Source organism: Oncorhynchus mykiss, chromosome 2, assembly GCF_013265735.2.
Source record: "Oncorhynchus mykiss isolate Arlee chromosome 2, USDA_OmykA_1.1, whole genome shotgun sequence".
Lineage (NCBI taxonomy): Eukaryota > Metazoa > Chordata > Actinopteri > Salmoniformes > Salmonidae > Oncorhynchus > Oncorhynchus mykiss.
Genome location: NC_048566.1, coordinates 69315568 through 69342066, shown reverse-complemented (window position 1 = coordinate 69342066; position 26499 = coordinate 69315568). Strand labels below are relative to the sequence as shown.

Genomic DNA, 26499 nt, shown 5'->3' with positions numbered 1-26499 from the left:
ATGCACAGGAAGTTGAATAATCAGCTGATACTGGAGGTGTTTTGATGGAAGTTGCTGTTGTTTGTGGAGAGTTTTTAGTCCTTCTCTTCAATTCATTATAAAGACACATCAAGCGATAAAAGGAATTCGGTGGACTTTGAATATTAGCAAAGTGACACGGTTGTAATTTCAATTCATAGCTGCCTGTATTGCTATTGAGTTTTCGATAATGAAGAAAATAGCAACGTAGCTGACGTTAGTCAACGCTTTGAGACGTTCTTTGTTTATGTTGTGCCAGACAAAGCTGCAGTGTTTGGTTTCGTCTTTTTGAAGATCGTTTTATATTTGTTTATAATTGTGAGTGAATATCGATTACAATAACGTTACAGGGGAGCTAAATAATGTTAACGATAGCTAGCTAGCATAACTACAAGTTACCGACAATTGTTGTCAAGCCGCTGAGTTGTCCTGTATAGTCTGATCATAAGCGAGACAGCTGAGATCTTTAGATAGTGACGAGTGTGGAAAGACTTCAGTCTAGTTGTTGTGTGGTCGTCATTTGCGCATCACTCAGTCAGTCAGCTCATCTGCGACCTGTTGGTAGAACTAGCTAACGTACATGTCAACCACCAACCTAAGTCTCAGTTGGCTTTGTGTGTAACGTAGCAAGTTGGTTGCGCAATTCCTGTATGCTAGCTACTTGTCAGCAAGGATCACTTCATATGCTAACAGTAATCGCTCGTCGCTAAATATTTTGTGTCTTGGTCTCTGAGAACGTACCATTTGTCCCGCTGTCAATGTATTTCATGGTGTTTTATGTAAAGCCGTATTGTTTATGAATTAAGTATTTATTGTGTTAACTTAATGTTGTATAGAAACAATAGGAGTGTTTAAGAAGAGGATTAGGCAGTTTAGTATTAAAGAAAGGTCCAGTTCAGGCAGAGAACCTTGTTGAAAGTCCTTCTCCCTACTTGCCAATGCTGGATCTGGAAGTTGTTCCTGAAAGATCTTTAGGAAATGAACAATGGGAATTCGCGTTAGGTAAGTGACTCCTGGAGAGACTATTGGGTATTTCTTCAACCTACCACACACCTCAACTAACATGCATGTTTTCCCAGTAAGTTGTTTTTAATGTTTGTTTGTCATTTGTAAATGAGAACTAAAAGCAATCTCTTAACATATTGTCCATGTTCTTGTCACAGGGATGCCATTGGCCCAGGCCATTTCCATTTTACAGAAACACTGCCGCATCATCAAGAATGTCCAGGTTCTTTACAGTGAACAAGTAAGAGATTAGTTAACTACTATTGTGTGTGATATAGGGTGTGGGCTGTCCATTGAAATGGTATGTTATGTTTCTGTGCTTCTAGACACCACTTAGTCATGACCTCATACTCAACTTGACTCAGGATGGAATTAAACTGCTGTTTGGTGCCTGTAACCAGAGACTGAAGGTGAGGGAGACATGCTCTGGTTGATCATGGCGCTACAGACAATAAGGCTGTCTATGTTGACTTATCAAGTCTCTCATTACTCATGTTTAGGTGATTGAAGTATACGACTTGAGCAAAGTTAAATTGAAATACTGGTGAGTGATCTCTAGTTCCTTGTGCTAATACCAGTGTGACTGGAGTTGTCATAGCAAATGTATTCACTATATATACAAAATTATGTGGACACCCCTTCAAATGAGTGGATTTGGCTATTTCAGCCATATCCGTTGCTGACAGGTGTATAAAATCGAGCACACAGCCATGCAATCTCTATATACAAACATTGGCAGTAGAATGGCCTTACTGAAGAGCTCAGCGACTCAGTGATCTGGCACCGTCATAGGATGCCACCTTTCCAACAATCAGTTTGTCAAATTTCTGCCCTGCTAGAGCTGCCCCGGTCAACTGTAAGTGTTGTTAGAAATGGTCTATCAAGATCGGTGTGGAATAACTTGACTGGCCTGCACAGAGCCCTGATGACCTCAACCCCATCAAACACCTTTGGGATGAGTTTGAATACTGACTGCGAGGCAAGCCTAATCACCTGACCTCACTAATGCTCTTGTGGCTGATGGAAAGCAAGTCCCCACAGCAATGTTCCAACATCTAGTGGAAAGCCTTCCCAGAAGAGGGGACGCTGTTATAGCAGCAAAGGGGGGACCAACTCCATATTAATGCCCATGATTTTGGAATGAGATGTTTGACGAGCCGGTTTCCACATACTTTTGGTCATGTAGTGTATCTGACAGTTTGTCAGACTGGAATAGTTTGTTGTGGTCCATGAGAATAACTTGTTTTGCAAATTGTTCAGCTTGTGTTGGATGTGGGATTTTGTGCTACTACATATACTGTTATAGTATCTAGGCCTAAATTGTCATTGTCTTGCAGTGGAGTACATTTCAATACTCAGGCTATAGCACCCACCATAGAGCAGATTGATCAGTCCTTTGGCGCCACACACCCTGGAGGTAAGGGAAGATACAACTTTTTGTCTTATTGATAGTACTGTGGAATGCTGCAAGGCTTGTTGTGTTTGACCATGTTTTCCTCACTCCCCAGTATACAATGCTGCAGAGCAACTGTTCCACCTGAACTTTCGAGGACTCTCCTTCTCCTTCCAGCTTGACTCATGGAATGAAGCTCCCAAGTATGAGGTGAGACTATTACCTTACCCTGCTATATTTATCCCTAGTGTGCTGTTTTTCTGACTGGCTTTATGGTTAACCCTGTTTGACATAGCTGCTACACAGCAACTGTCTTCCATAACTTGCTCTTCTTGTTCAAACCTTACTGGTTTCCCTCACTGATTTTCTGTGCATTACTTTGCCTGGCCGACAACCCCTCATAGACCTTGTTTACCAGATAAAGAACTCGTCTTTTTGCCTTAGAAAATTATTTCTGTTAGCGATAATGAGAACCCCCGTACCTCTTTTCGACACTTTGGCAATGAACAAACAAATGTACATACTTCATTACCAATACAGCATGAGTATTTGGTTTTGAAGAATTTGGTAATGCTGGAATACAAAACAAATTGGCCCCGAAAATTACTCACTATGTCTTTATTATGAAAATACGTTGTTATAAAGCTTTTGATGTGAGTACTTGTATATCCATGTATTGAATATGAGCTGTTGAAATGCACACGCCAGTCTACTCCCAGTTGTTTTGCTTTGACAGCCTAACTTTGCCCATGGCTTGGCCTCCCTGCAGATTCCACACGGGGCCACAGTGAAACGGATGTACATCTCCGCTGGGAACAACCTACAGGACACCAAGTAAGAACACAATGTATTCACAAGCACACCTGGAATAATGGTTGAGCATAGCAAGTTTATGGGGAGATGGAGGATAGGGTGAAGGGGAAAATACTGTGTGTTTGGTGAGCTTGTTTACTCAGATGTAAATCTCATTTGAATATGATTAGGTTTAAATCTGATGCATTTGAGTTATCTAAATACTTATTATTAAGTATTGAGAGAGAAACATGAATTTGTAATGACCTGACTATGACTCACTCTGTCGTTCCTCAGGGCCCCAGTGATGCCCCTTGCCTGTTTCCTTGGCAACGTTTATGCAGAGTGTGTGGATGTGCTGAGGGATGGGGTGGGGCCACTTGGTCTGAGACTTCGCCTCCTCACTGCAGGTACTTAGCAAGGGGACATTTGAACCCACTCGTGTCCCATGAGTACAACACCATCAGAACTGTGGAATTCAAGCTAAATCGGTTCAGGTTGGTATTCCTTTTGAGGCTTCCTGAGTACATGCCACTGAAGGGACTAGAGGAAGTAGGTATTTTCCTCCTGTAGCGCAATCAGTCCTCAATTCTAATTGGATCAGGCTACTCTTCTCTTCCTCCCTTTAATTAATTAATTCCTCCAGTACTGTTGTAATGGCTGTAATAGAGCCTCATGGTCTGGAGCTACAATATAATGCTTTCCTGTCAGTCCCTCAGGTCTATCACATTCCATGCTCTCTTCAGTCCACACATTAGCCTGTTAATCTCGTCACCATATATCACCTCTGACATGCCCCTCCTCTAGGGAGGCTGAGCTAAACAAATGACCTACTACACCCGTTATTAGATGGGGAGGAGGTCTATCAAAATAGGCCCTCATCAATCTCTCAGTGTTTAGATGTGTCTCCTTAGACCAGCTGTTTTGTTTGTCTCTGTGGTTTGATGTATGATATACAGTCCTAATGAAACACCTGAGAGGAAGATGTGCTCCAAGAGTTTTGCAACACCAGAGACAACACTTGCGTAATGAGTGGTCTTCCTATCCTCAGGATGTGGGCCCGGGGTGATGGCTGATGCCAAGGTGCGTGCCGTGGAGAGGAACATTTACTTTGGAGACTCCTGTCAGGATGTGCTGAGCGCTCTGGGCTCACCACACAAAGTATTCTACAAGTCTGAAGACAAGGTTTGGCCCTCTACTCTGCTTCCTGTCTCTTTCTTTCCCTTGACCTGCTCCTTTCAGCAGTTGATATGGTCCTCTCTATGTTGATAAACAAGCTCTCTTCATGTTTGGGTTTCCTGTTTCAGATGAAGATCCACTCTCCGTCACCTCACAAGCAGGTCCCGTCCAAATGCAATGACTACTTCTTCAACTACTTCACCCTGGGGGTGGTGGGTATTGATGTTCCATGGGGGGTTGTTAGAGAGGGCTTGCCTTAATTATGTTGACATTAAAGCTCAATGTAGGATGTTGCTTGTTTTTTAACACTGTTTGATTGGTCCCTTTTTGTTTTTTTCCAGGACTTACTCTTTGATTCTAGCACACACCTGGTGAAGAAGTTTGTCCTTCATACTAACTTCCCCGGCCATTACAATTTCAACATGTAAGCCTCTCTCTGCTTCAGTTAAGACAGCTGGCACCTCATTGGTCCTTGGCTGAAGTATACCATTTTCAGACATATGATCCATTTGAATAAATTATTTCCAGTAGAGCCAAAAGAGGCTATTAAACTCCTTAGTGGTGAAGTAATTTAGTCACAGGAGTGCTGTTCACTACACTCAGTAACACGTAACTGTCTCTCTCAACAATAGATATCATCGATGCGATTTCAAGATTCCACTTGTCATCAAGAAAGGTGAGTTTTCTAATCAGCATTTTCTTTGTATTTGGTAAACTCTGTCTGTCTCCTCACGTATCCCTGTCTGTCTCCTCACGTATCCCTGTCTGTCTCCTCACGTATCCCTGTCTGTCTCCTCACGTATCCCTGTCTGTCTCCTCACGTATCCCTGTCTGTCTCCTCACGTACAGTGCCTTGCGAAAGTATTCGGCCCCCTTGAACTTTGCGACCTTTTGCCACATTTCAGGCTTCAAACATAAAGATATAAAACTGTATGTTTTTGTGAAGAATCAACAACAAGTGGGACACAATAATGAAGTGGAACGACATTTATTGGATATTTCAAACTTTTTTAACAAATCAAAAACTGAAAAATTGGGCGTGCAAAATTATTCAGCCCCTTTACTTTCAGTGCAGCAAACTCTCTCCAGAAGTTCAGTGAGGATCTCTGAATGATCCAATGTTGACCTAAATGACTAATGATGATAAATACAATCCACCTGTGTGTAATCAAGTCTCCGTATAAATGCACCTGCACTGTGATAGTCTCAGAGGTCCGTTAAAAGCGCAGAGAGCATCATGAAGAACAAGGAACACACCAGGCAGGTCCGAGATACTGTTGTGAAGAAGTTTAAAGCCGGATTTGGATACAAAAATATTTCCCAAGCTTTAAACATCCCAAGGAGCACTGTGCGAGCGATAATATTGAAATGGAAGGAGTATCAGACCACTGCAAATCTACCAAGACCTGGCCGTTCCTCTAAACTTTCAGCTCATACAAGGAGAAGACTGATCAGAGATGCAGCCAAGAGGCCCATGATCACTCTGGATGAACTGCAGAGATCTACAGCTGAGGTGGGAGACTCTGTCCATAGGACAACAATCAGTCGTATATTGCACAAATCTGGCCTTTATGGAAGAGTGGCAAGAAGAAAGCCATTTCTTAAAGATATCCATAAAAAGGGTTGTTTAAAGTTTGCCACAAGTTACCTGGGAGACACGCCAAACATGTGGAAGAAGGTGCTCTGGTCAGATGAAACCAAAATTGAACTTTTTGGCAGCAATGCAAAACGTTATGTTTGGCGTAAAAGCAACACAGCTGAACACACCATCCCCACTGTCAAACATGGTGGTGGCAGCATCATGGTTTGGGCCTGCTTTTCTTCAGCAGGGACAGGGAAGATGGTTAAAATTGATGGGAAGATGGATGGAGCCAAATACAGGACCATTCTGGAAGAAAACCTGATGGAGTCTGCAAAAGACCTGAGACTGGGACGGGGATTTGTCTTCCAACAAGACAATGATCCAAAACATAAAGCAAAATCTACAATGGAATGGTTGAAAAATAAACATATCCAGGTGTTAGAATGGCCAAGTCAAAGTCCAGACCTGAATCCAATCGAGAATCTGTGGAAAGAACTGAAAACTGCTGTTCACAAATGCTCTCCATCCAACCTCACTGAGCTCGAGCTGTTTTGCAAGGAGGAATGGGAAAACATTTTCTGTCTCTCGATGTGCAAAACTGATAGAGACATACCCCAAGCGACTTACAGCTGTAATCGCAGCAAAAGGTGGCGCTACAAAGTATTAACTTAAGGGGGCTGAATAATTCTGCACGCACAATTTTTCAGTTTTTGATTTGTTAAAAAAGTTTGAAATATCCAATAAATGTCGTTCCACTTCATGATTGTGTCCCACTTGTTGTTGATTCTTCACAAAAAAATACAGTTTTATATCTTTATGTTTGAAGCCTGAAATGTGGCAAAAGGTCGCAAAGTTCAAGGGGGCCGAATACTTTCGCAAGGCACTGTATCCCTATCTGTCTCCTCACGTATCCCTGTCTGTCTCCTCACGTATCCCTGTCTGTCTCCTCACGTATCCCTGTCTGTCTCCTCACGTATCCCTGTCTGTCTCCTCACGTATCCCTGTCTGTCTCCTCACGTATCCCTGTCTGTCTCCTCACGTATCCCTGTCTGCCTTTCAGAAGGTGCTGCCGCTCAGGGGGAGGACTGCACCCTCACTACCTACAGCAAGGTCAGACATGCCTACACTGCTCAGTCTTTGCCTAGCTCACTCAAGAGTAGTGAAAAGAGCAACTATGGGTGAATGTTATAGCTACTTCAGACGAAGTTTGTGTTCTTCTGACTGACTATGGTTGTTTCTCCCATAGTGGGATCAGATTCAGGAGCTGCTTGGACACCCCATGGAGAAGCCTGTCGTGCTCCACAGGTAAGAGATGCCTGGGTTATAATTTACATGACTTCTGTCAGTTGAAACATTTTCACTGGACATCTGACTGCTGGCCCTGCAGTTAACAAAAAGGTGTAAAAAACGACGTATTTCACAGGTCATCCTCGGCAAATAACACCAATCCCTTCGGCTCTACCTTCTGTTTTGGACTACAGCGAATGATCTTTGAGGTAAGAACACTTGGTGTGTGGGTCGCGTGATGACTGTATTAGATTGAGAAGTCCAAAGGCCTGGATGTATGTAAACTATGTACGGTATGTGTCTGAACCCAGGTGATGCAGAACAACCACATAGCTTCAGTGACCCTGTACGGAGCCCCCAGACCCAGCAGCAGGGCCAGAACCGAGGCCATCGGCCACTGAACAGCATCCCACTGGCGCCCCAGACCCCAACCCATACCCGGCCTGAGGGCTGTCTCCCCACCGCTCCACACCAGCCCTGGGCTGATCAGCAGTGTACTCTCTGTCTCAGCCACTGCCATCTTCACACCAGAGAGGCCCGCTAGAAGCTCCTCTGGACCCATCTGCCCCTGTGTGACGGGCGCCTCATGCAGGGTCCTGCTAGGAGCCTTACGGCAGCCATTATCCCTTCTCCCTCTGACTGACCCTGTCCCAATGCTCTTCATCATCAGAACACTTGTTAGATGTGTTGACAGTGTACATTTGTATGCCTGTGAGCAGAAACAAATGCTCACCTGCTTACACAAATGAGCACCTGCATGCATGCTGTAGTTTAAAAAAAATGTTAATACATGATTAACATACATCAGAAACAGATACCAAAAGCCTGCCACAGACACCAAGGCCATTTCAATCCTTTCTCCACTATATGTTCATGTTACCGATTTTAAAACACATGCATATGGATGCAGGCTCATCTGCAGCACTAACACATTACGTACATCATTTCATACACAGACATATACAGAAACAACCATGCATGCACATCGACATAAACCAATGCATGCACACACAAACAAACAATTGCATGAACATAGTTTTTATTTTTAAGATTCCAAGCACAAACTGGCCACACCTTGGAGTGTCCTAGTGCTTTGCATGCTGTGAGGGGTACTGTCTTGGTACATGAACAAACACACACATACTGGCCCACACACACACATTCATACACTCATGCCATGACCAAGTCCACAGCATAAGCCACCTCCTATTGCAAGGCAGTGAAGCACCAAATACATGTATAGTTTATTTTGTGTTTTTGCATGGAACGATAAAAACATTGGTTTTGACATTTGCACTAAGATACACCATATTTACTTGATTCTTGTCTCCTATCCACTGCGGATTGTGTATTTTGTTTCCATTAGTGATGACTGAGGAAAGGCTCCTGCTCCTCTGTCACCTGAAAAGCCATGCTTCCTTCCTTCCAGATGTACACCATCTCCTCCAACATCCACTGCTACCACTGTCCTTTACAACCTCCCCCCCCCCCCCCCCCCATGTGTTCTCATCATTGCTCCCTTTCTCCATCCATTTCCCTGATCTCTTTTTCTATTCACAATAGATATCTAAATGAGTCCAGCTAAACCCTTTAGATGTACTTCATCATTGCTGTCAGTCATTATCATTTGTTTTGTTAATTTGCCAACATTTTAGCCAAAGATGTTTTAGCATGTTTTAAGTTACTGTCATTTTAGTTTGTTGTCAACTTGACCTCTTGCCTAGAAGAGCTGACATTCCCTCCTAAAGCAAGATAATTTTTTATTGCAGGCCCCAGAACCATAATCTTGTTCTCATCTTAGTACTTCTTGAATATATGTTCTTTATAATTGCTTTGTGCTTTTTAGTGCAGATCTTTTATCGTTCAGTTTTTACTCTAACCAAGATGTCTTCTATATGTGTAGCAGTCTCTTCTGGTGTTCGATGTTTGTACAGATTTGTAAATAGTGTGCCCTTTTCTTTTGGCTTGTCATTTTAAGATAATGGTACGATGTGGGCCTGAATTGTTTTAAGGTCAGAGCACACGCCAGACGCGACACTTCTATTACATAGGAATTCTGTTTATTGTCTCCCCCCCCTAGTGGAGAGAACACTGTCTGGCTCCTTAACCCTGGGCCTGAATGGGTCCTTCATCTCTATAGCTCAGCTTTAACCACTATTAGTACTAGAGACCGATGCTGAAGATAGGATAAATCAGAGACAAAGATGGATAGGGAAGGTAGCCCTGTACACTCTGTTTAGAACCCCTGGATGTGTGTGTGTGTGGTCAGTCGCCCTGTTATAGTGGGTTGATCATGTACTGGTGCTAGAACAGAGGTATTGTTCGTGTTGTTGTTCTGTCACAGGTGGCTGGTTTGCCTGTCAGCCCCACTCAGACCAGCCCTCATCTTTGCAGCGTGTGATGCAGGCGTATTACATGGGCATTGTTTATTCTGTTACATTGACTTGTTTCATGAGTTGCGATGAAAAAAGCCTGTACTGCTGTTGTTGTTAAAATTATACCCCTTTGCTTTGTTCAAGTAGTATACAACAACAAAAAAGCTACAATCCTTTGTTAACGTTGTGCCTCATTTCCCACCAAGCCTGTCTTGACTTCTTTCTGTAAATGAAACTATTGAACAGCATTGAGTATGACTGAGCATGATGAGCTAACATGATCAACTGAGTGTCACCCATACGCCATCATTTCCCTCTTGCTCCAAGAAAAACATGACAAATTGTAGAATAAAGACTTGATGTACAGTGCAGGTCCTGAGCTCAGTCATGAAGGGCTAATCCTCATCTCAACAACCCCTGGTGTTCTGATTGGAAGATTTGCACAATACACAATACATTGTTTTGGTTTGTTCTAGTTGCTGGACACAGAAACATGTATATCACTGAACATCTCATAGCAAGACTATGGTTTTAACATCAGTCTGACCGTCACCACCGGCCAACCCTTCATGACCTGAGCTACACACACTGGTTGTTGGAGTTCCAATACAATGCAATGCAATCCCGGCCGGGTACATTTGTTGCATCTGATATAACTCACTGTAGATGAGTTTGCATTTATATTAGCGAGCAAACAAATGCAACACAACTGATGTTGTGGTAACGTTACTGGAATGTTACTGCTGAGCATGAGCTGGGCTGTGTTAGCCCAATCTCAGGTGGACATAGATCTTGTTTTAAATGCCAGGAGAAAGGGAATGCTTCCTTTTCAGCTGTTGGCTTTGCCTGTTTTATTTCCTCTCAATTGATCCTATTTTTGCATTGGATTGAATTAATGACTGTAATTAAGACTGTAATTATAAATGAACAACTTCAGTTGAGTTTAATACTCTATTAATGCTATGTATTGTCTCCCTTTATATTGTATGTTTTATCCCCATTCCCCAAAGTAGTTATTTTAGGTGGATTCAGTCAATTTAACCCAGTTCTGGAAATGGGAGTTATCCTTAATTCAACATGTGAATCAAATGAATTGGAATCTGGTGTCATATTTTGGATAACGTTACTTCTGTACAATAAAGAACATGTAGATCAACATTATCAAGCATGTCATAAAAAGCAATAACTGTTGCTACGGTGAATCAGAACGGTCTGCTTAAAGCTTGCACAATGCTCCTGAATGATGCAGGAATGCTGTGATTAAGATGAGCTCCTCATAGAATCTACTGTCAAACTCAACATTTGAATTTGATAAAATTGCTCATTCTGAATTTTGTTCATTTAAAAAAAATCCTGTTACTGTGTGTACAAAAAGGATATGAAAATGTTGATGTAATAAATATGACAAAAGTCTTGAGCTGTATTTTTTTCTTTTTAAAGAACAAAAAAGCAGTACATGCACATGTTTTCCACCAGGGACAATTTCAGTGTTAACTGATTGCTTTACATTTTGATATCAACAGCATGTCGTCTACTTACAGCATTTGGACTACAGTTGGAGGTATAGCTGAACATAACAAGTTTAAAAAGAAACAGCATGTAAGGATTCTGATTATCAGAAGTATTGTAAATGAAAGCACACCACACTCAACTGTTCAGGGTTTACTCTGGGCTTTGGTTTGTTGCTTGGTGATTGTCATCTTCAGTGTAGCTAATTGTGAACTAAAAAAGTAGGTGCTGTGCACATAACATTCATGAATATGAAAACTGTACCTCTGTTGGAAAGTTTCTAAGAAAGATTTCTGGAACTACACTGAACAAAAATATAAATGCAACATGTAAAGTGTTGGTCCCATGTTTCATGAGCTGAAATATAAGATCCCAGAAATGTTCCATATGCAGAAACAGCTTATTTCTCTAAAATGTTGTGCACAAATTTGTTTATACCCCTGTTAGTGAGCATTTCTCCTTTGCCAAGATAATCCATCCACCTGACAGGTGTGGCACATCAAGAAGCTGATTAAACAGCATGATCATTACACAGGTGCACCTTGTGCTGGTGCCAATAAAAAGGCCAGTGTAAAGTTTTGCCACACAACACAATGCCACAGATGTCTCAAGTTTTGAGGGAGTGCGCAATTGGCATGCTGACTGCAGCAATGTCCACCAGAGCTGTTGCCAGATAATTGAATGTTAATTTCTCTATCATAAGCCGCCTCCAACATCGTTTTAGAGAATTTGGCAGTACGTCCAACCGGCCTTACAATCGCAGACCACATTTATGGCGTTGTGTTGGTGAGTGGTTTGCTGATGTCAACATTGTGAGCAGAGTGCCCCCTGGTGGCGATGGGGTTATGATTTGGGCAGGCATAAGCTACAGACAACAAACACAATTGCATTTATCAATGGCAATTTGAATGCAAAGATACCAGCAACTTCGCACAGCCATTGAAGAGGAGTGGGACAACATTTCTTTGAAATTGTTGCATTTATATTTTTGTTCAGGATATATATAATGAGGTCCATTGGGGACTTCCTGCCACAGCTACAGTTGATGCATTGAGTTTGTCTCCCTTCATTTCAGATTCAAGTCTACCTACATGTATCATCTGATGTGTAATCACACACAAAGGGTGTGTTCGTAAATTCAATCTGGATTCGTAAATTCAGAGCGTTGTCAGATTGTCCGTTCGTAAATTCAGAGCGTGGCGCTTCAGAGCTTGCTAGCTACTTTCAGACACAAATTAGAGAACACCTCACTCTAACCATTTTACTCGCTCTAGCAGAACTATCCAGAGTGTAGGTGACTGTAACTGTGCTGCTGGAAACAATCTAATTACATTTTTGCCGACGTTTACTGACGCCGGCCATATTCAACGGGTGTTGAGTATTCGTAAATTCACCAGTTATTCTGCGCTCTGACACACTCAGACAAGAGTGCTCTGAAATCGGAGTAGATAGCCAGAGTGAATTTACGAACGCACCCAAAGATACTTCATTTACAACGCTGAACTGTATATTCTACTGCACAAAATCAACCTGGCACATGTTTCAATCTATATTGACCTTATTGAGGCTCTGTGCAATAAACTAAACAAAGTAAGTCATACTGTACCTAAATTGAGCAGGGGTGTTTTTAAAACATTACCACCACAGTAAATTTACCAACTGGTTTTACATCCAGGATTTTTCCAAGAAAAAGATAAGGAAAAAAAACTGTTTCCTAGAGACAATGCACATTTACCATGGCTGTAAACTGTTAAGCAAAAACCACTGTGTTACCTAAAAATAACTGTACCAAACATTCAATCACAGCTTCCATATCCCAATGGCTCTTTCACAGTGTAGTCCCTCTAATCGACATAACACAAAGCCCTCAATGCTTTACAAACACTGTAACATCATAGTCCTGTTCCACTGTAGTCTCGGAGTCCTGTCCTGTTGTCCCGAGTACCTTGCCCCTCCACTTAAAGGGCCATGGGGTGGGGGCCAGGTTACTGTGACAGCTCAGTTGGGGGTCATGCAGCAGGTTCCACATGAGCCAGATCTGTGGCACTGTCAGGCTGTGTACCACCATCAGCTCCCTGTAGAAACAAGGGTCAAACACCTGGAGGTGGGGAGCAGCAGAGGGGCGCACAATTCCAAAAGTACGGAAACCTTCATGGCGTGACGGTTTGACTCCGATTCTCTTTAAGCACATGCCTAAGAACACATCGTCGATGGGGAATAATTCTACCTGCTGACACGCTCCACTCAGCCGCCTGGCGGTGTGACCGGACATCACAAAGCCTCCCCCTCCTGCATATGACGGATACATCGTCTGGCCGTACACAAACTCAGGCACAAAGTACTTGCTGCTGCGCCGGCGGATGGGGCGGGCGTGGTGGATGATGTCACCCACAAAGAGGTCCTTGTCAGGCTTCTGACCCTTCAGCATCTGCAAAATGTTGTCTATATTCACGTAGACATCCGCATCACCTTTGAAGATAAACTGGACATTGGAGCAGCTGCCATTCACCCACTGGAGGAAGTGGGTCTCTTTAAGTGTCAAGTTGAAAAATGTGTCATCAAAGTCCCAGAGGAGAATGTCCCCAAAGGTGTGGCTCTCATAGGCAAGGAGCCGGTCCCATAAAGGAAGGGCTGTCTTGTTCCTGGGTACCCCAAGGAGGAATACAGTCTTCACTGTCTGCCCATCCTGGAGAACACCCTCTCTTCCCCAGGTGTGCCGCACTACCTGCCTCCTTTCAAAGTCTGCTGCTACGGACTTGATAGTAATGAGCATGTAGAGCTCACCTGAGCACTTCCCTGGCTGGTCTATCAGCAGTCTGAAGTCCCGGTTGTCCTTATCTCTTAGGTAACCTTCAAAGTCAAAAGGTGGTTGTGTGGGTAAAACAGGAGCAGCCTTTGTTGGAGCAACCTTCTTTGTCCCCTCATCTTTCTTTGACTTGGATCTAGATTTGGTCTTGGTCTTAGGTTTGGATTTAGACTGAAGTTTGTACTTCGGATGTGACTGAGGCTCAGACTGGCACTTTGTCTTATCTGGGTGCGTAGAGGGGACCAGTTTAGTCACATGGCTCTCTGGTAGAGCCCCTAGAAGAGCACGGGAGCTTGTAGAGCCCTGCTCTAAGTGCCAAGTGTCCCAGGTGGGAGTGAAGCATTGGTGGGCATACAACAGCAGACAGAGTAGCCCCAACATGATTAGGGTGCACAGAACATCTCCTTTTATGTGAATTCTCCTCATTGTGTCCCACTGAACCTATTTCCCTTCACAGGCTGATTTAATGTACAACTCTTTTCCCATTAATTTGTATTTTCCTCTTCCTCAGTATCTCTGAGATCAGAAAGCTCCATACAGCATCCTGTGAAGAGTTCACAATAGTGATCACCCATGCAAGAGCAATTCCCGAGAGGTTTTCTGGGGGACCCTGAGGTCCTGCTGGATAATGCTCCGTAACCCAACACTCTGCAGTCCTTATGTTTCTACTCCAGTATCTCAGAGGGGTTTTCCCTTTAGTCCGCAAAATTCATTCCATTCCATCTCTTCAGCAGGCTGTAGTCCTAGATATGAAAATAAATCATTATTACATTGTACACAAACAAGGAAAATAACACAATTTGACAAAAGTTTTTTTGTTGTTACTTTTATATTTGCAGTTACTTTGTTCTTATTTTTCTTTGACTTTATTATTCATAAATTATCTGCAGTTCAAACTCATTTCCCCAAGTTTCCAGAACTAATGCAAGAATGTTCCTACCTTTTCCTGTAGCAGACACGCCCCCTCAAAGGAACAGAACAGATCATCTCCCAGTAGTCTACAGAAATTGACCACGGTTTCCAAGTTAGCGTTCAAATGACACCTCAGAAGCAAATGTTAAGCCAGACCAAAATGTTCCAAAAGATTTTGAAGAACGACTTCATTGCCACCCTCTCCTATAGGAAAAATCTGGTCAATTCGGCTATTATGAGGGCGTGTCGGATCTTATGTAAACTCTACATAAGATTTCTAAATAGAAAATTATTTATTGTGGCGTTAGAACATAGTGTTCCTAACTCAATGTCCCGATCTTAATCTCCTTCACTAATGTAACTATTTATTGGTTCACCATGCAGTTTATAATTGGCAAAAATGCATCTTAAAATGCATCATTTTTCGGACATGCATGCGTTAACTCAAAGGAAAGCTTTTGTCGCATGTAAAAAAAGAAAAAAACCGACCATGACGCATTAGATTTACATAGAATTGCCAGACTGTTGCATATTTGCATAATACAGGGAGCCCTATATTGAATGACAGCGTTTGTATTGTATCAGTATATGTGTACAAAGTATTATATCTACGCATCAGTCATCATACTTACCACAACATATGAAAGTCACCAAAGAGATTTATAGCGCAACTGCCAAACCCGGGAACATCTGGTTTCTGTATGAAAACTGCAGTCTCTGACAGTGCTGGGGTCCAACAAAAACGAAGTTTAAAATGGAGAGAGAAAAATACATAGTGTATGGAGGGAGGCTCAGTAAGGTAAAGTTAACTTTTTGAAAAACGTGCAAAATTGGCAAGACAGCATTTTAACCGTATTCATTTCACTGGTCACGTGACACGTGTGGGAGTCGCTGGTCCAGCTGTGCGCCAGATGCCAGCGCAGCAACTGGAAGCGGACTCTCCAAGAATATGAAGGAAGGGGAAAGGGGGGAGCATAATGATCCGGACCTAGCAGACTTATTCTTTTGTCAGACACTTTGTACTTTTATCGTGGTGATTGATGTCCTTGCAATACAGCACCATATGCACTTCTAGCCCCTAGCTGTCTTAAATGGCTGCAATTTAGGAGCTGGATACACTTAACAGCAATCTGTCCTGAGAGACATTGAAGACATTCATTCAACCAACAAGACTTGAATGAAAATACTACAATGAAAACAAAAAACAGACATATTAAGTTAAAAGACCATTTCATTTAGAGTTACATTTTCTGCACACACAAAGTTCCCTGTCTATTTACAACCTACAAAATGTAAACGTGTATCACACTATGCTGGTCCCATTTAACATTAAAGGAGTATAGATTTATTTGGCTAGAAAACCACATTTACAACATGACAGTTACTCCCACCCACTGACTCTTCTAAAACATCACTGCTGACCAATATGACATCTTGGGGTGCTTTTCTTCAGGCCTTGCCACTAGTGAACTAGACTTTCTTCACACTTATAAATCCTCCTCTCCTGGCTCCCCCCGGACTGGCTCCCCCTTCTCACACAGGGGGTACCATCAGGAAGAGGCTGTGCCTGCTCTCATGATCTTGAACAGGGCATTGACATTGTTGTTTTTGATAGCGTCCCGGCAGGCTGTGATAACCTGATTATTCGGCTTACCCACTGAGAGAGACAAATAGTAGTAGAGGTTAGGAAAGACATGAACTCTTCAAAACACATTCAAACCTCTACAATTGCTATCCCCTACTGATCACCCTGTCAACCCCTACTCACCTCTCAGTCTCCCTGTCCTCTGAATGGGCTTGGTTGACAGACTTAAGAGCATTGTGATTGTTGGATCCGATCTTGTACTCATTGATCAGATCTCTCTTCAGGTCATAGAGCTCAATGTAGAGCTTCTTCATGTTCCTCCTGTCATGCAAAAAGATGAAGGGATGAAAAGAAAAGCCAAGCAGAGAAATCATGGTGGTTGTTGTGGCTTCACTTGAAAATAAAAGAGAGCCGCACACTCTAGGAGCTCAGATGCAAAAATTCGACAGCCAAGCTGTCTTCATCAGGGTATGTTGTGGCTTCACTAACTTGTCCCTCCAGCATGTTACGGATGTGATTAGAATGATCTGCAATGGCCTCCATCAGCATTTGGTGGACAGAGTGATAGTTATCTACCTGTTCAAACAATAGGTAACTTTGCGTAACGGTTTGTAACCCCGTTTCTCTGAAGGAGATGAGGAAGACATCTCACTGTGGGACGTGCCCTCTTTTGTGGGTCATTGGTTGAAACCAATCATGCCTAACAGACAAATCAGAGCTTTATGGGTGTATGCCCCGTGTGTTTCCTCATTCTAAGAACTACCTCTTACACAAATCGTGCAAGAGGGGCAATCTGGTGAGATCTCCTTCAGAGAACCCGGGTTACATACCATAACCCAAAGTTCTTTCAGTCGACTCGGTTGGACATTTCACTATGGGACACTTGCAAAGCTCCCCGATTGCCGATAGTACCTTTCCTGAGAAGCCTGTTGTGGTACTTGGTAATGTACCTGATCCATCCTACTCAGCTCCAGTCCAAGGACTCTGTGCGTCAGGGAGGTCGCAGTAACGTCCACGCAATAGAACCTCACAAAGGTGTGAGAGGAAGCCTAACTAGCCGCACAAATCTCCAAGACGGAGATGCCTCTATACAGTGCCCATGACGTGGCAATTCCTCAAGTGAAATGTGCGCGGACACCCAGGGGAGACTGCAATCCCAGACAACTATACACCTTGGCGATAGCCTCCACTACCCAATGGGTGAGGCATTGTTTGGACAAAGCCCTACCCTGATCAGGGGTGGAAAAGCAAATAAAAAGTTGGTCACAACTCCGGAATGGCCTAGTGCTGTCCATGTTCAGTAGATGCGCAGTGCACGCACTTAAGGCGCCGCTGCTTTGGAGAAGAGAACAGCGGAGGGTGGAAGGGAAAAAGGTCACCGGCTTGACTACTGTAAGTCATGGGAATTACCTTAGAAATGAACCGGGCGTAAGGATGTATAGCCTTGGAGTAGTCGGGGGTGAAACTGAGTGCATGAAAGAAGAACCGAGAACACATGAAGGTCGCTAACACACTTGGCCATAGCCAAGGCGAGCAACTGGGCTGTCTTATATGACAGAGTCTTAAGATCCACTGTCTCCAGGGATTCAAAGTGATTGCCTGTAAGTTCATCCAGAACCATTTCCAAATCCCATGATGAGGAAAGTGGCTTGGAGACCAGACAGAGATTGCGCACTCTGTACTGCCATGTAAATGGAGAGGAGGGCAGCAGTGTTCACGGAGTGCCCCACCTGAGATGCAGATCGGCAGATCCTCTCATGCACGGACGCGGTGAAGCGGTCATTGGGATGAGCGAGCTTGGGGGCAGAGGAAGAGGAGCTTATCCAGGGATGGCTCCACGGGAGGCGGGCTGAGCGATCCCGACGACTCCATGCTGTGCATATCCAAGTAGGGGTAGCCAGTCACAGGAGAAGGTGACTTGAGTGGCACACCCAGGAAGACTCCAACAACGCCAGACAGTTTAGGAAGGCTGGTACACGCTGTCGGACAGATGTAGAATTACTCTAAGAGATTCCATCCATCCTAGTCTTCTTGGAAGGTGTGGGAGGCGTTGAATACTCAACATCAAGTTTGGTTGCAGTGCATCTGATTGCCTCGAAGAAGGGGAGGTCAGTTCTTGAATCTTGTCCTACCTCTGCAGTCTGGCTGGGTAGCACAAACTGAGCAGAGGGGAGAAATTATTCAGGGGCGTAATCCATGTCCTGGTTAGAGAGGCCGCTGCCTGAAGCGGCAAAAGACATGCTGTCGTCCTCACTTCCGGATTCATCAGAATTAAGGTCCGCCTCAGACGGAGGCGGTAGCTTCTCCCTCCTCAGGGACTTCATTGTCAACAGAGTCGTCTTCGAGCAAGGACGAGGCCTGGGCAATACTGTCCATGAACTTGGCTCTAAGTCGTAGGCCACTGGAGCCTATTTGAGCGCAATGCACACAACTAGTGGGGTTGACGAGAGCCTCCATGGCGTGTTTGACGCCTAGGCAAGTATTACAGAGTGGATGGGAATCTGTCCCGGACAGATGCCCGCAATTGTAATGCCCGCAATCTTCACCTGAGTGATGATAGCCAGCTAACCGAGCCATCGCATGAGATACCAAGTGCCGACTCGGTGTGTAAACCAAATAACTCGAGGTAGAACGAACGGCTGGGCTATCATTCACAGGGGAAGGTAAAAAGGGATGGTGCTTCAATGGTGGGGTAACACACTGAAGAAACAGCACCGCTCGTGCTAGCCAAACAAACCGAATGGGGGATTAGCCCAAAGGATTCTAGCTAAAACACCAGTGGAACCGTTAGCACACTACACAGCCAAGACATTCAAAGGTTCAGCTAGCTAGCTCCGAACTGTGGAATCCGACAGAGAGTAGAGACCCCAGGTATAAGTAGCTTAAATTTGTGGGAACCTGCAATTAGCGGGATGCTAAAGCAGTGGAGCTAGCTAGCTAACAAGGCCAGGCAACAGATGTACTGTAGCTAGCCAATGACAAAAAGTTCTGCTAACAAGCTAACTAAGGTATCTTCACTCTGTAAAGTTAACCTTAAGATTTCAGAAACTCCCTGAAAATAGAAAATAAGCCCCCCAATGCTCCATGGTGGGGTGGTAACCCACCAGGAAAGAAAAGTTAAGTTGAGAGCTAGTTTTCTGAAGAACACTGCTTAGTGAGCTAGTACCCAAATAGACTTGTGACGATGCAAAGAAATAGGAAACCAGAGCAGTGCAGGGTTTTATATAGACACGAGCGGCATACACCCACAAAGCTCTGATTGGCCTGTTAGGTTTGATTGAATAAGGCTTCAACCAATGACCCGTAAAAGAGGGTGTGTCCCATAGTGAGACGTCAAACCGAGTCGACTGAAAGAGAACATAGAAATGTTAGGCACACTACACAAAAATAATGCGATAACAAAGATGTTGTGAGGTTGTTAACGAGAGAAATGCCATTGGTGTGAAGGTTGAGGTGGGTAGTGTGGGAACAGGTTTGTTCACCTCAGTCATGGTGGTCCGCAGCTTCCCAAAGTACGTGGGGAAGTCTGCCTCTGCCTGTAGGTCTATGTCGTGTGTGATTAGTGTGATCTGATTGGAAAGCAAAGAACCACTGAAGGGGCCATTTTGAAATACTACAGATCTCCTGTGCATGAAGATGTGTGTTAACACATGTAGACATACCTCTGCCCATGGCGCAGAAAGTTGAACGTCTCAACTGGGGTATCAATGCCCTCCGGTAGAAGGATGATCTGGTTCAGCCACATGACGACCTAAAGACGAGAATACAGATGTTCTGTAATAACAGTTAACATTACTATGAAGCAGAATGCCAGAGGGGCTTGGAAGAGTCTGTAGAGGAGCGTGACAGCACATGGAAGTGTGTGTGTAAGTTAGAGTAACAGAGAGTGAAATACAAAGAATGAATGTGCTTACTCTCTGTGGCCTGGCGAAGGTGACTTTCCCAGTAGGTTGAGATACCTCAGGATCAACATTAAGATCATACATGGAGAAGCCAGGCAGCTGACGCAGCTGACGCATATTCTTAAAGACGTGGAACTGAACGCTGGAGGAAAGGGAAGAGAAAGAATAAGCACATTCAAATTACAAAATGATTTATTGTTGTCATTAGACAGAGCTAAAGTACTGCTAAACTTACAAAGTCGGAAAGTAATCGATTGTCAAAATCAATGATTGGTTGTTTAAAAGTGTGAATTTCACTGGCAAATCACTTCACTAACACATCTATGCAAAGGACTCAGCTGTCTCTTTCATAATTAAAATATGTGTACCTGCTCTTGCCGCAAACAAAAACTTTGATGTGTAAATCCACAAGGAGGAATGATGGGAACACGGATACAACCAGACCAATTCTGGGCACTGGGGTGTACCACATGACTTTCACTCTCGAAAATTCCCTCAGCGAAAATCAGCACGGCTCTAATGATGGTCTCTGTAGGGGGAAATCCAAGAGGACAGTACTCAGCCCACTCAGTTACCACAGCAAGCCACATGAGGCTGCACATTCTGGATTATAGGATGGTGAGTGGAGAGAGTGATTGGGTTCAATGTGGGACAGGCTGAAGTTTGGTCAGCATGGTGAGTTTCTGTGTGGTTTTAGGACTGTGTAAGTGAGCTGCTTACTGTGTTTTGATGACAGTGCATGAATGTGTTGGTGGTTAGTAGGGAGGGTATCTGTTTGGGGTGATGGTGTTTACCATTGGGCGTGGAGATGCTGAGCTCTGTGTGCCCTCTGGGACTCCGTGGCAGCTCTGACAGAGGGCAGTCTAGAGCTGGGTATTGGCTGGTATCACCCCCATCTGGGTATCACCTTCTGAAGTCCCTGGGACAGCCTGCTACACAAGACACACAGTCCTTTACACTAAGGTACAAACACTATGCAAGTGTATGTTTGTACATAGAGTGGGAGGATCCATGTTCTCCTCAGAGTAACTGATAGGTCAGGGAATGTTTGTCTGAGGTGTGGGTGTTTGATTGTACATGTGGGCTTTAGCATTATCCTCTAATATTAGTTACTTCAGAGAGTTTCAGTGTGTATATATAAATGTCAACGTGTGTTTGGTTGTAGCTTTATCCTCATAGTTGATTGTGTGAAAGTGTTTGTCAGTGTCTGTTCTTAGTAGGGCAGACACTGACAAACAGACCTGCACCAGGCTGGGAAGACTGAATCTGCAATAGGTAAGCAGCTTGGTTTGAAGAAATCCACTGTGGGAGCAATTATTAGGATATGGAAGACATACAAGACCACTGATAATCTCCCTCGATCTGGGGCTCCACGCAAGATTTCACCCCGTGGTGTCAAAATGATCACTAGAACTGTGAGCAAAAATCCCAGAACCACACGGGGGGACCTAGTGAATGACCTACAGAGAGCTGGGACCAAAGTAACAAAGCCTACCATCAGTAACACACTACGCCGCCAGGGACTCAAATCCTGCAGTGCCAGACGTGTCCCCCTGCTTAAGCCAGTACATGTCCAGGCCCGTCTGAAGTTTGCTAGAGAGCATTTGGATGATCCAGAAGAAGATTGGGAGAATGTCATATGGTCAGATGAAACCAAAATATAACTTTTTGGTAAAAACTCAACTCGTTGTGTTTGGAGGACAAAGAATGCTGAGTTTCATCCAAAGATGAAGTCTCCAGATCTCAACCCCATAGAAAATCTTTGGAGGGAGTTGAAAGTCCGTGTTGTCCAGCAACAGCCCCAAAACATCACTGCTCTAGAGGAGATCTGCATGGAGGAATAGGCCAAAATACCAGCAACAGTGTGTGAAAACCTTACAGACTTACAGAAAACGTTTGACCTCTGTCATTGCCAACAAAGGGTATATAACAAAGTATTGAGATAAACTTTTGTTATTGACCAAATACTTATTTTCCACCATAATTTGCAAATAAATTCATAAAAAATCCTACAATGTGATTTTCTGGATTTTTTTTCTCATTTTGTCTGTCATAGTTGAAGTGTACCTATGATGAAAATTACAGGCCTCTCTTGTCTTTTTAAGTGGGAGAACTTGCACAATTGGTGGCTGACTAAATACTTTTTTGCCCCACTGTATATATAGACACACCCTATGTTTGAATAAAATCAACTATATATAGACTACTGAGCCTGTCTGATGCTTAAAGCAATGCAATTAAAAATGAAGACATAAAATGACTAAAGAGGGAGCCAGAGATCAATATCGCCTAACCAGAACAGTTTCATTTTGTTTATAGTAAATCAATATCATGTGGTTAATCAAAATTCTATGAAAATGATACAAATCTAAAAGTAACTTCTATTGCCAATATGTAGAAGTAGCCTACATAAAGCCAACAAATAAAAACATTGCAGCCCGGAGGTAGAAGATATCCTGATAAAAATAAATATCCTATGAATCACATTGGCTACGCATGGCCTGTCTGCAAGGAACTTGACACATTGTGTCAACTATTAACTTGATCCAGCATGAGGTGAGCAAACTTGCAGCATTGTATAAAATATTCTGGGCCCTCAGAGTTTCCTGCTCCAGTGAGCTACGGACAGACACAGCTGTAGGCTATTTGCGTAATGGATAAGAATTAATCAGGTAGGCATATTTAATGATGTTTTCACTGGATTAGAGCAGGACATGTTTTCCCCTTTCATGCCGAGTAGTTATGGAAAGGGAGAGAGCTGGAAAGATGTTTCTAATAGGATACGTTGAGGAACGATTGTCCTTCTCAATGGATGTAAAAAACACACTTAATTTACTTGCAGTTTGAGGCGGAAAAAAAGTGACTTTGAGATGCTCCACAGTAATGGTGAGTTAAGACTATCATAAATAGTATCAGATCCCCAAATGGGCACATAGGCCTACATTTGCGCGCAGGCCAGGTATCCTAGGCCTACTTCTATGTGTAATCTGGCGTGTCTTTACTCAGGATTAACAGGAGCGCTCCAAACAAGAAAATTAATACATTGACAACTCATAAATGTAATTAAATAAACACAAACCTTTTTCTCACAAGTGTAGCCTACGTTGGGCGCTCTGCAGACAACATTTCCACTCCTACAATGACAACAGAAATTCCCGTAATTAAACAAACAATGTAGATGAGAAATTATGGAAATGAATAGTAGGCTAAATGTACTACTGGTGATACCAGTGTACCCTTCCTGAGGCCTCCGCAATGGATTAGTCTGCCCAGAAAGGCGTGAATCAGACAGGTGTCTCGTGTGCCATACATTTTAAAAATATATTTGCCACAGCTCGACTAACAAAATCTTACATTTTAAAAATATATTTGCCACAGCTCGACTAACAAAATCTCGGTTGACCAACAGCCTATCAACCAGTGGACTAAATGGGGTCAGCCCTAGTTCTTAGAAACCTTGGCATTCTCCTTATAGTTGCATAGTTCCAGTAGCAGGTTCTGCCTGAGTTGGCTCAGCTCTCGGATCAGATCCTGCTCCACACTGGAGTCCATCAGGTTCCCCTTCATCTCCTTACTGGCAGGCAGGTAGCCACGCACTGACAACAAGCATACAACACATTGGATGTCAAAGACAAATTCTGAGAGAATACACACAAATAAACTAGGCCTATTCGAAGTAGTAGTAGTGTTACTCATGTCTTTACCTTCTCCCTCCACAGAGGTACAGATTAGCTGGATCTGTCCATCCATACGATAGTCCCTCTCCACCACTCCAGCCACAGAGGACGAGAAGCTGTCTTTGAAGATGACATCAAAGATGACTTCTTCAAGGGGCCTTACAACATTCCTTACACTTGGAGGAAAGGCTGGTGCCAAGTGTCAACCAGTCCTAGACAATGTGACAAAGTGAAGGATTAGAGGACTTTGAAGACTCTCTTTGATTGGTTCTGTACTCATTTTAACAAATAGGTCTTCTCAATTGCCCTAAATTGATTGTTGACTGACACATCAAGGTGGTTTACCTTTCCATTGGACCAGCCCTTGATGAGTTCTACAACACCGTCAGCATTAAGGTCAGATACATGGATGCTCATTGCATGGTTCTTAGACTGCAGAGGGAAAGAGGCAGATCTTTAAACATAATGCTGGTTCAAATTCAATACATTTTGTGTAAAGTGACAGGGATGCATTAAGAAGGAAAACTAATATTCCACCCATTCAAAACATGCAGTACCTTGATTATCCAGTAGTGGGCAGTGTGGTCATAAACACCAACTGTTCCATTGGCAAGTGCATAAGCAAACCTGCTGCCATGCTTATGACAGAGGGAGGTAACCTTCTGAAAGATACAAAGAGAGAACAATCAGCACACATCCTCTCTTTGCTGACATTTTCTGTACTATACACAGCAAGATTTTTAAAAGTTTTAAAACATCAAATAGCTGCAGAATGGGTATGTAATATGAGCTATACCTAATTTTCACAAGTTCATCTTCTTTAATCAAAATCTAATTTATTGGTCACACGTGTTTAGCAGATAGTTATTGCGGGTGTAGAGAAATGCTTGTGCTTCTAGCTCCGACAGTGGAGTAATATCTAACAAGTAATATCTAACATTATTAAAGTGCTAGTGTTTCATTTCATTAAAGTGGCCTGTGATTCCTAATCTATGTCTATAGGCAGCAGCCTCTGATATGCTGGAGATGGCTGTTTAACAGTCAGTGGTGTAGTATAGAATACAATACAGTATGTACATATGAAATGGATGATGCAATATTTTAACACAATTTAAAAGTGACTAAGATACTGTAGAACAGTGTGGAGTGCAGTTTATACATATGAGATGAGTAATGCTAGATACAGAACTTTATTACAGTGGCTACTGATCCATTTCTAAAAGTGGCCAGTGATTCCTAATCTATGTCTATAGGCATCTGCCTCTGATGTGCTAGTAATGGCTGTTTAGCAGTCTGATGGCCTTGAGATAGATGTTTTTTAGTCTCTCAGTCCCAGCTTTGATGCACCTGTACTGACCTCGCCTTCTGGATAAATGCGGGGTGAACAGGCAGTGGCTCGGGTGGTTGATGTCCATGATGATCTTTTTGGCCTTCCTATGGCATCGGGTGCTGTAGGTGTCCAGGAGGGCAGGAAGTTTTCCCCCGGTAATGCGTTGGGCATACCACACCACCCACTGGAAAGCTTTGCGGTTGTGGGTGGTGCAGTTGCTGTACCAGGCGGTCATACAGCCCGACAGGATGCACTCAATTGTGCATCTGTATACCCTAATGTCAAAGTCCTCTGATCTGACAAGAAGCTGCAAAGACCAGACAAAATAAAATATACACAGTATATTACCCATTTTAGGATCTCGTATATTTATGTAATAACAACATTTAAAGTCGTCTAGCTGTACATTGCAAAGTACTTGCTTTCATCTTTGGATAAAACTTCTGCTAAATAAAATGTCACCTCATTTTTTCAATTGCCAGTAAAAACACAGAGAACCAATGACCGGACATTATCCCCCGTGTCCTGAAAAGGAACCCAGACAAACAAACAAACATAATTTCCTCAATTGTGGTAAAACTATTCCTATTTCAATGTTAGACAACAGTTCATATGATTAAGAGGAACACAATCCATACTGTCCAGAACTGGTCGTTCCCCTCACAGTCAAATCCTTGTAAGGCACAGTTTCCTCCGATGATGGTGAGGGGGGACTTAATGTTCGCCAATTTCCCTAAAGTGATGGCATTGTCCCCATCTGTCACCTAGAGGAAAGGAAATAGCATCATTATTTGCAAAACTGTATTATTATGTATTACTACTACAACAGAAGCATGATTATGTTGTATCATTGCTTCCTGTTCAGTTCTTGGCTCACCTCTCTGTTGAAGATGTCAGCAATTTCGTGTACATCATAGGCCAGGTTTGTCTGGGTGCCCACGAGGAGCGTGTCTCCAGTGGTGTTGGGTTGTCGAGTACCAGCTGTCAAGCAGCTCAATGCCTGGTTGATGTTGAGCAAAGAGATGTCGGAGTCCTGGGCACTCTGGCTCAGATGGTAGGCTGTCTGCCACTGGCCACGCATGTGAGGGTTATGGATGAACACCTGATAGAAGAGAGAAGATTGAATTACTTGAGCTGGAGTGCTATA

The 26499-nt window shown here is 43.3% G+C and overlaps 2 protein-coding genes and 1 pseudogene across 5 annotated transcripts; 1 reads left to right on the top strand and 2 right to left on the bottom strand.

Annotated features, from left to right (window-relative positions):
- Positions 1-11044, top strand: LOC110494832 (UPF0183 protein C16orf70 homolog). Of its 3 annotated transcripts, none has more exons than XM_036954464.1 (16): positions 1-1020; positions 1182-1264; positions 1350-1433; positions 1524-1567; positions 2361-2440; positions 2532-2626; positions 3153-3250; positions 3506-3618; positions 4260-4393; positions 4516-4548; positions 4729-4811; positions 5020-5063; positions 7030-7079; positions 7216-7274; positions 7393-7465; positions 7568-11044. In XM_036954464.1, the coding sequence occupies exons 1-16, from the start codon at positions 957-959 to the stop codon at positions 7655-7657; spliced, it is 1227 nt and encodes a 408-aa protein (XP_036810359.1). In that variant the 5' UTR covers positions 1-956; the 3' UTR covers positions 7658-11044. The 3 variants fall into 3 exon arrangements, with proteins under 3 accessions (XP_036810359.1, XP_036810356.1, XP_021425843.1); XM_036954461.1 differs by having other exon boundaries at positions 2-1020; positions 3186-3250; positions 4516-4599; XM_021570168.2 differs by having other exon boundaries at positions 2-1020; positions 4516-4599.
- On the bottom strand, positions 9542-15960 carry b3gnt9 (UDP-GlcNAc:betaGal beta-1,3-N-acetylglucosaminyltransferase 9). 2 transcript variants are annotated; one of them, XM_021570145.2, is made up of 3 exons: positions 15491-15960; positions 14887-14944; positions 9542-14689 (listed from the first exon to the last, which is right to left on the bottom strand). In XM_021570145.2, the coding sequence occupies exon 3, from the start codon at positions 14370-14372 to the stop codon at positions 13008-13010; it is 1365 nt and encodes a 454-aa protein (XP_021425820.2). In that variant the 5' UTR covers positions 14373-14689; positions 14887-14944; positions 15491-15960; the 3' UTR covers positions 9542-13007. The 2 variants fall into 2 exon arrangements, with proteins under 2 accessions (XP_021425820.2, XP_036810349.1); XM_036954454.1 differs by lacking the exon at positions 14887-14944.
- A 116-nt stretch (positions 15961-16076) lies between these two features.
- LOC110494820 lies at positions 16077-26499 on the bottom strand (annotated as a pseudogene).

What these genes read in the sequence shown, in the direction of transcription:
- LOC110494832 (XM_021570168.2), top strand. Translation starts at nt 957, where the DNA reads ATGCTGGATCTGGAAGTTGTTCCTGAAAGATCTTTAGGAAATGAACAA. An exon ending in ACAATGGGAATTCGCGTTAG is followed by an intron (nt 1,021 to 1,181) that starts GTAAGTGACTCC and finishes TTCTTGTCACAG; the next exon opens with GGATGCCATTGGCCCAGGCC. An exon ending in CCCTCACTACCTACAGCAAG is followed by an intron (nt 7,080 to 7,215) that starts GTCAGACATGCC and finishes TTTCTCCCATAG; the next exon opens with TGGGATCAGATTCAGGAGCT.
- b3gnt9 (XM_021570145.2), bottom strand. Translation starts at nt 14,372, where the DNA reads ATGAGGAGAATTCACATAAAAGGAGATGTTCTGTGCACCCTAATCATG.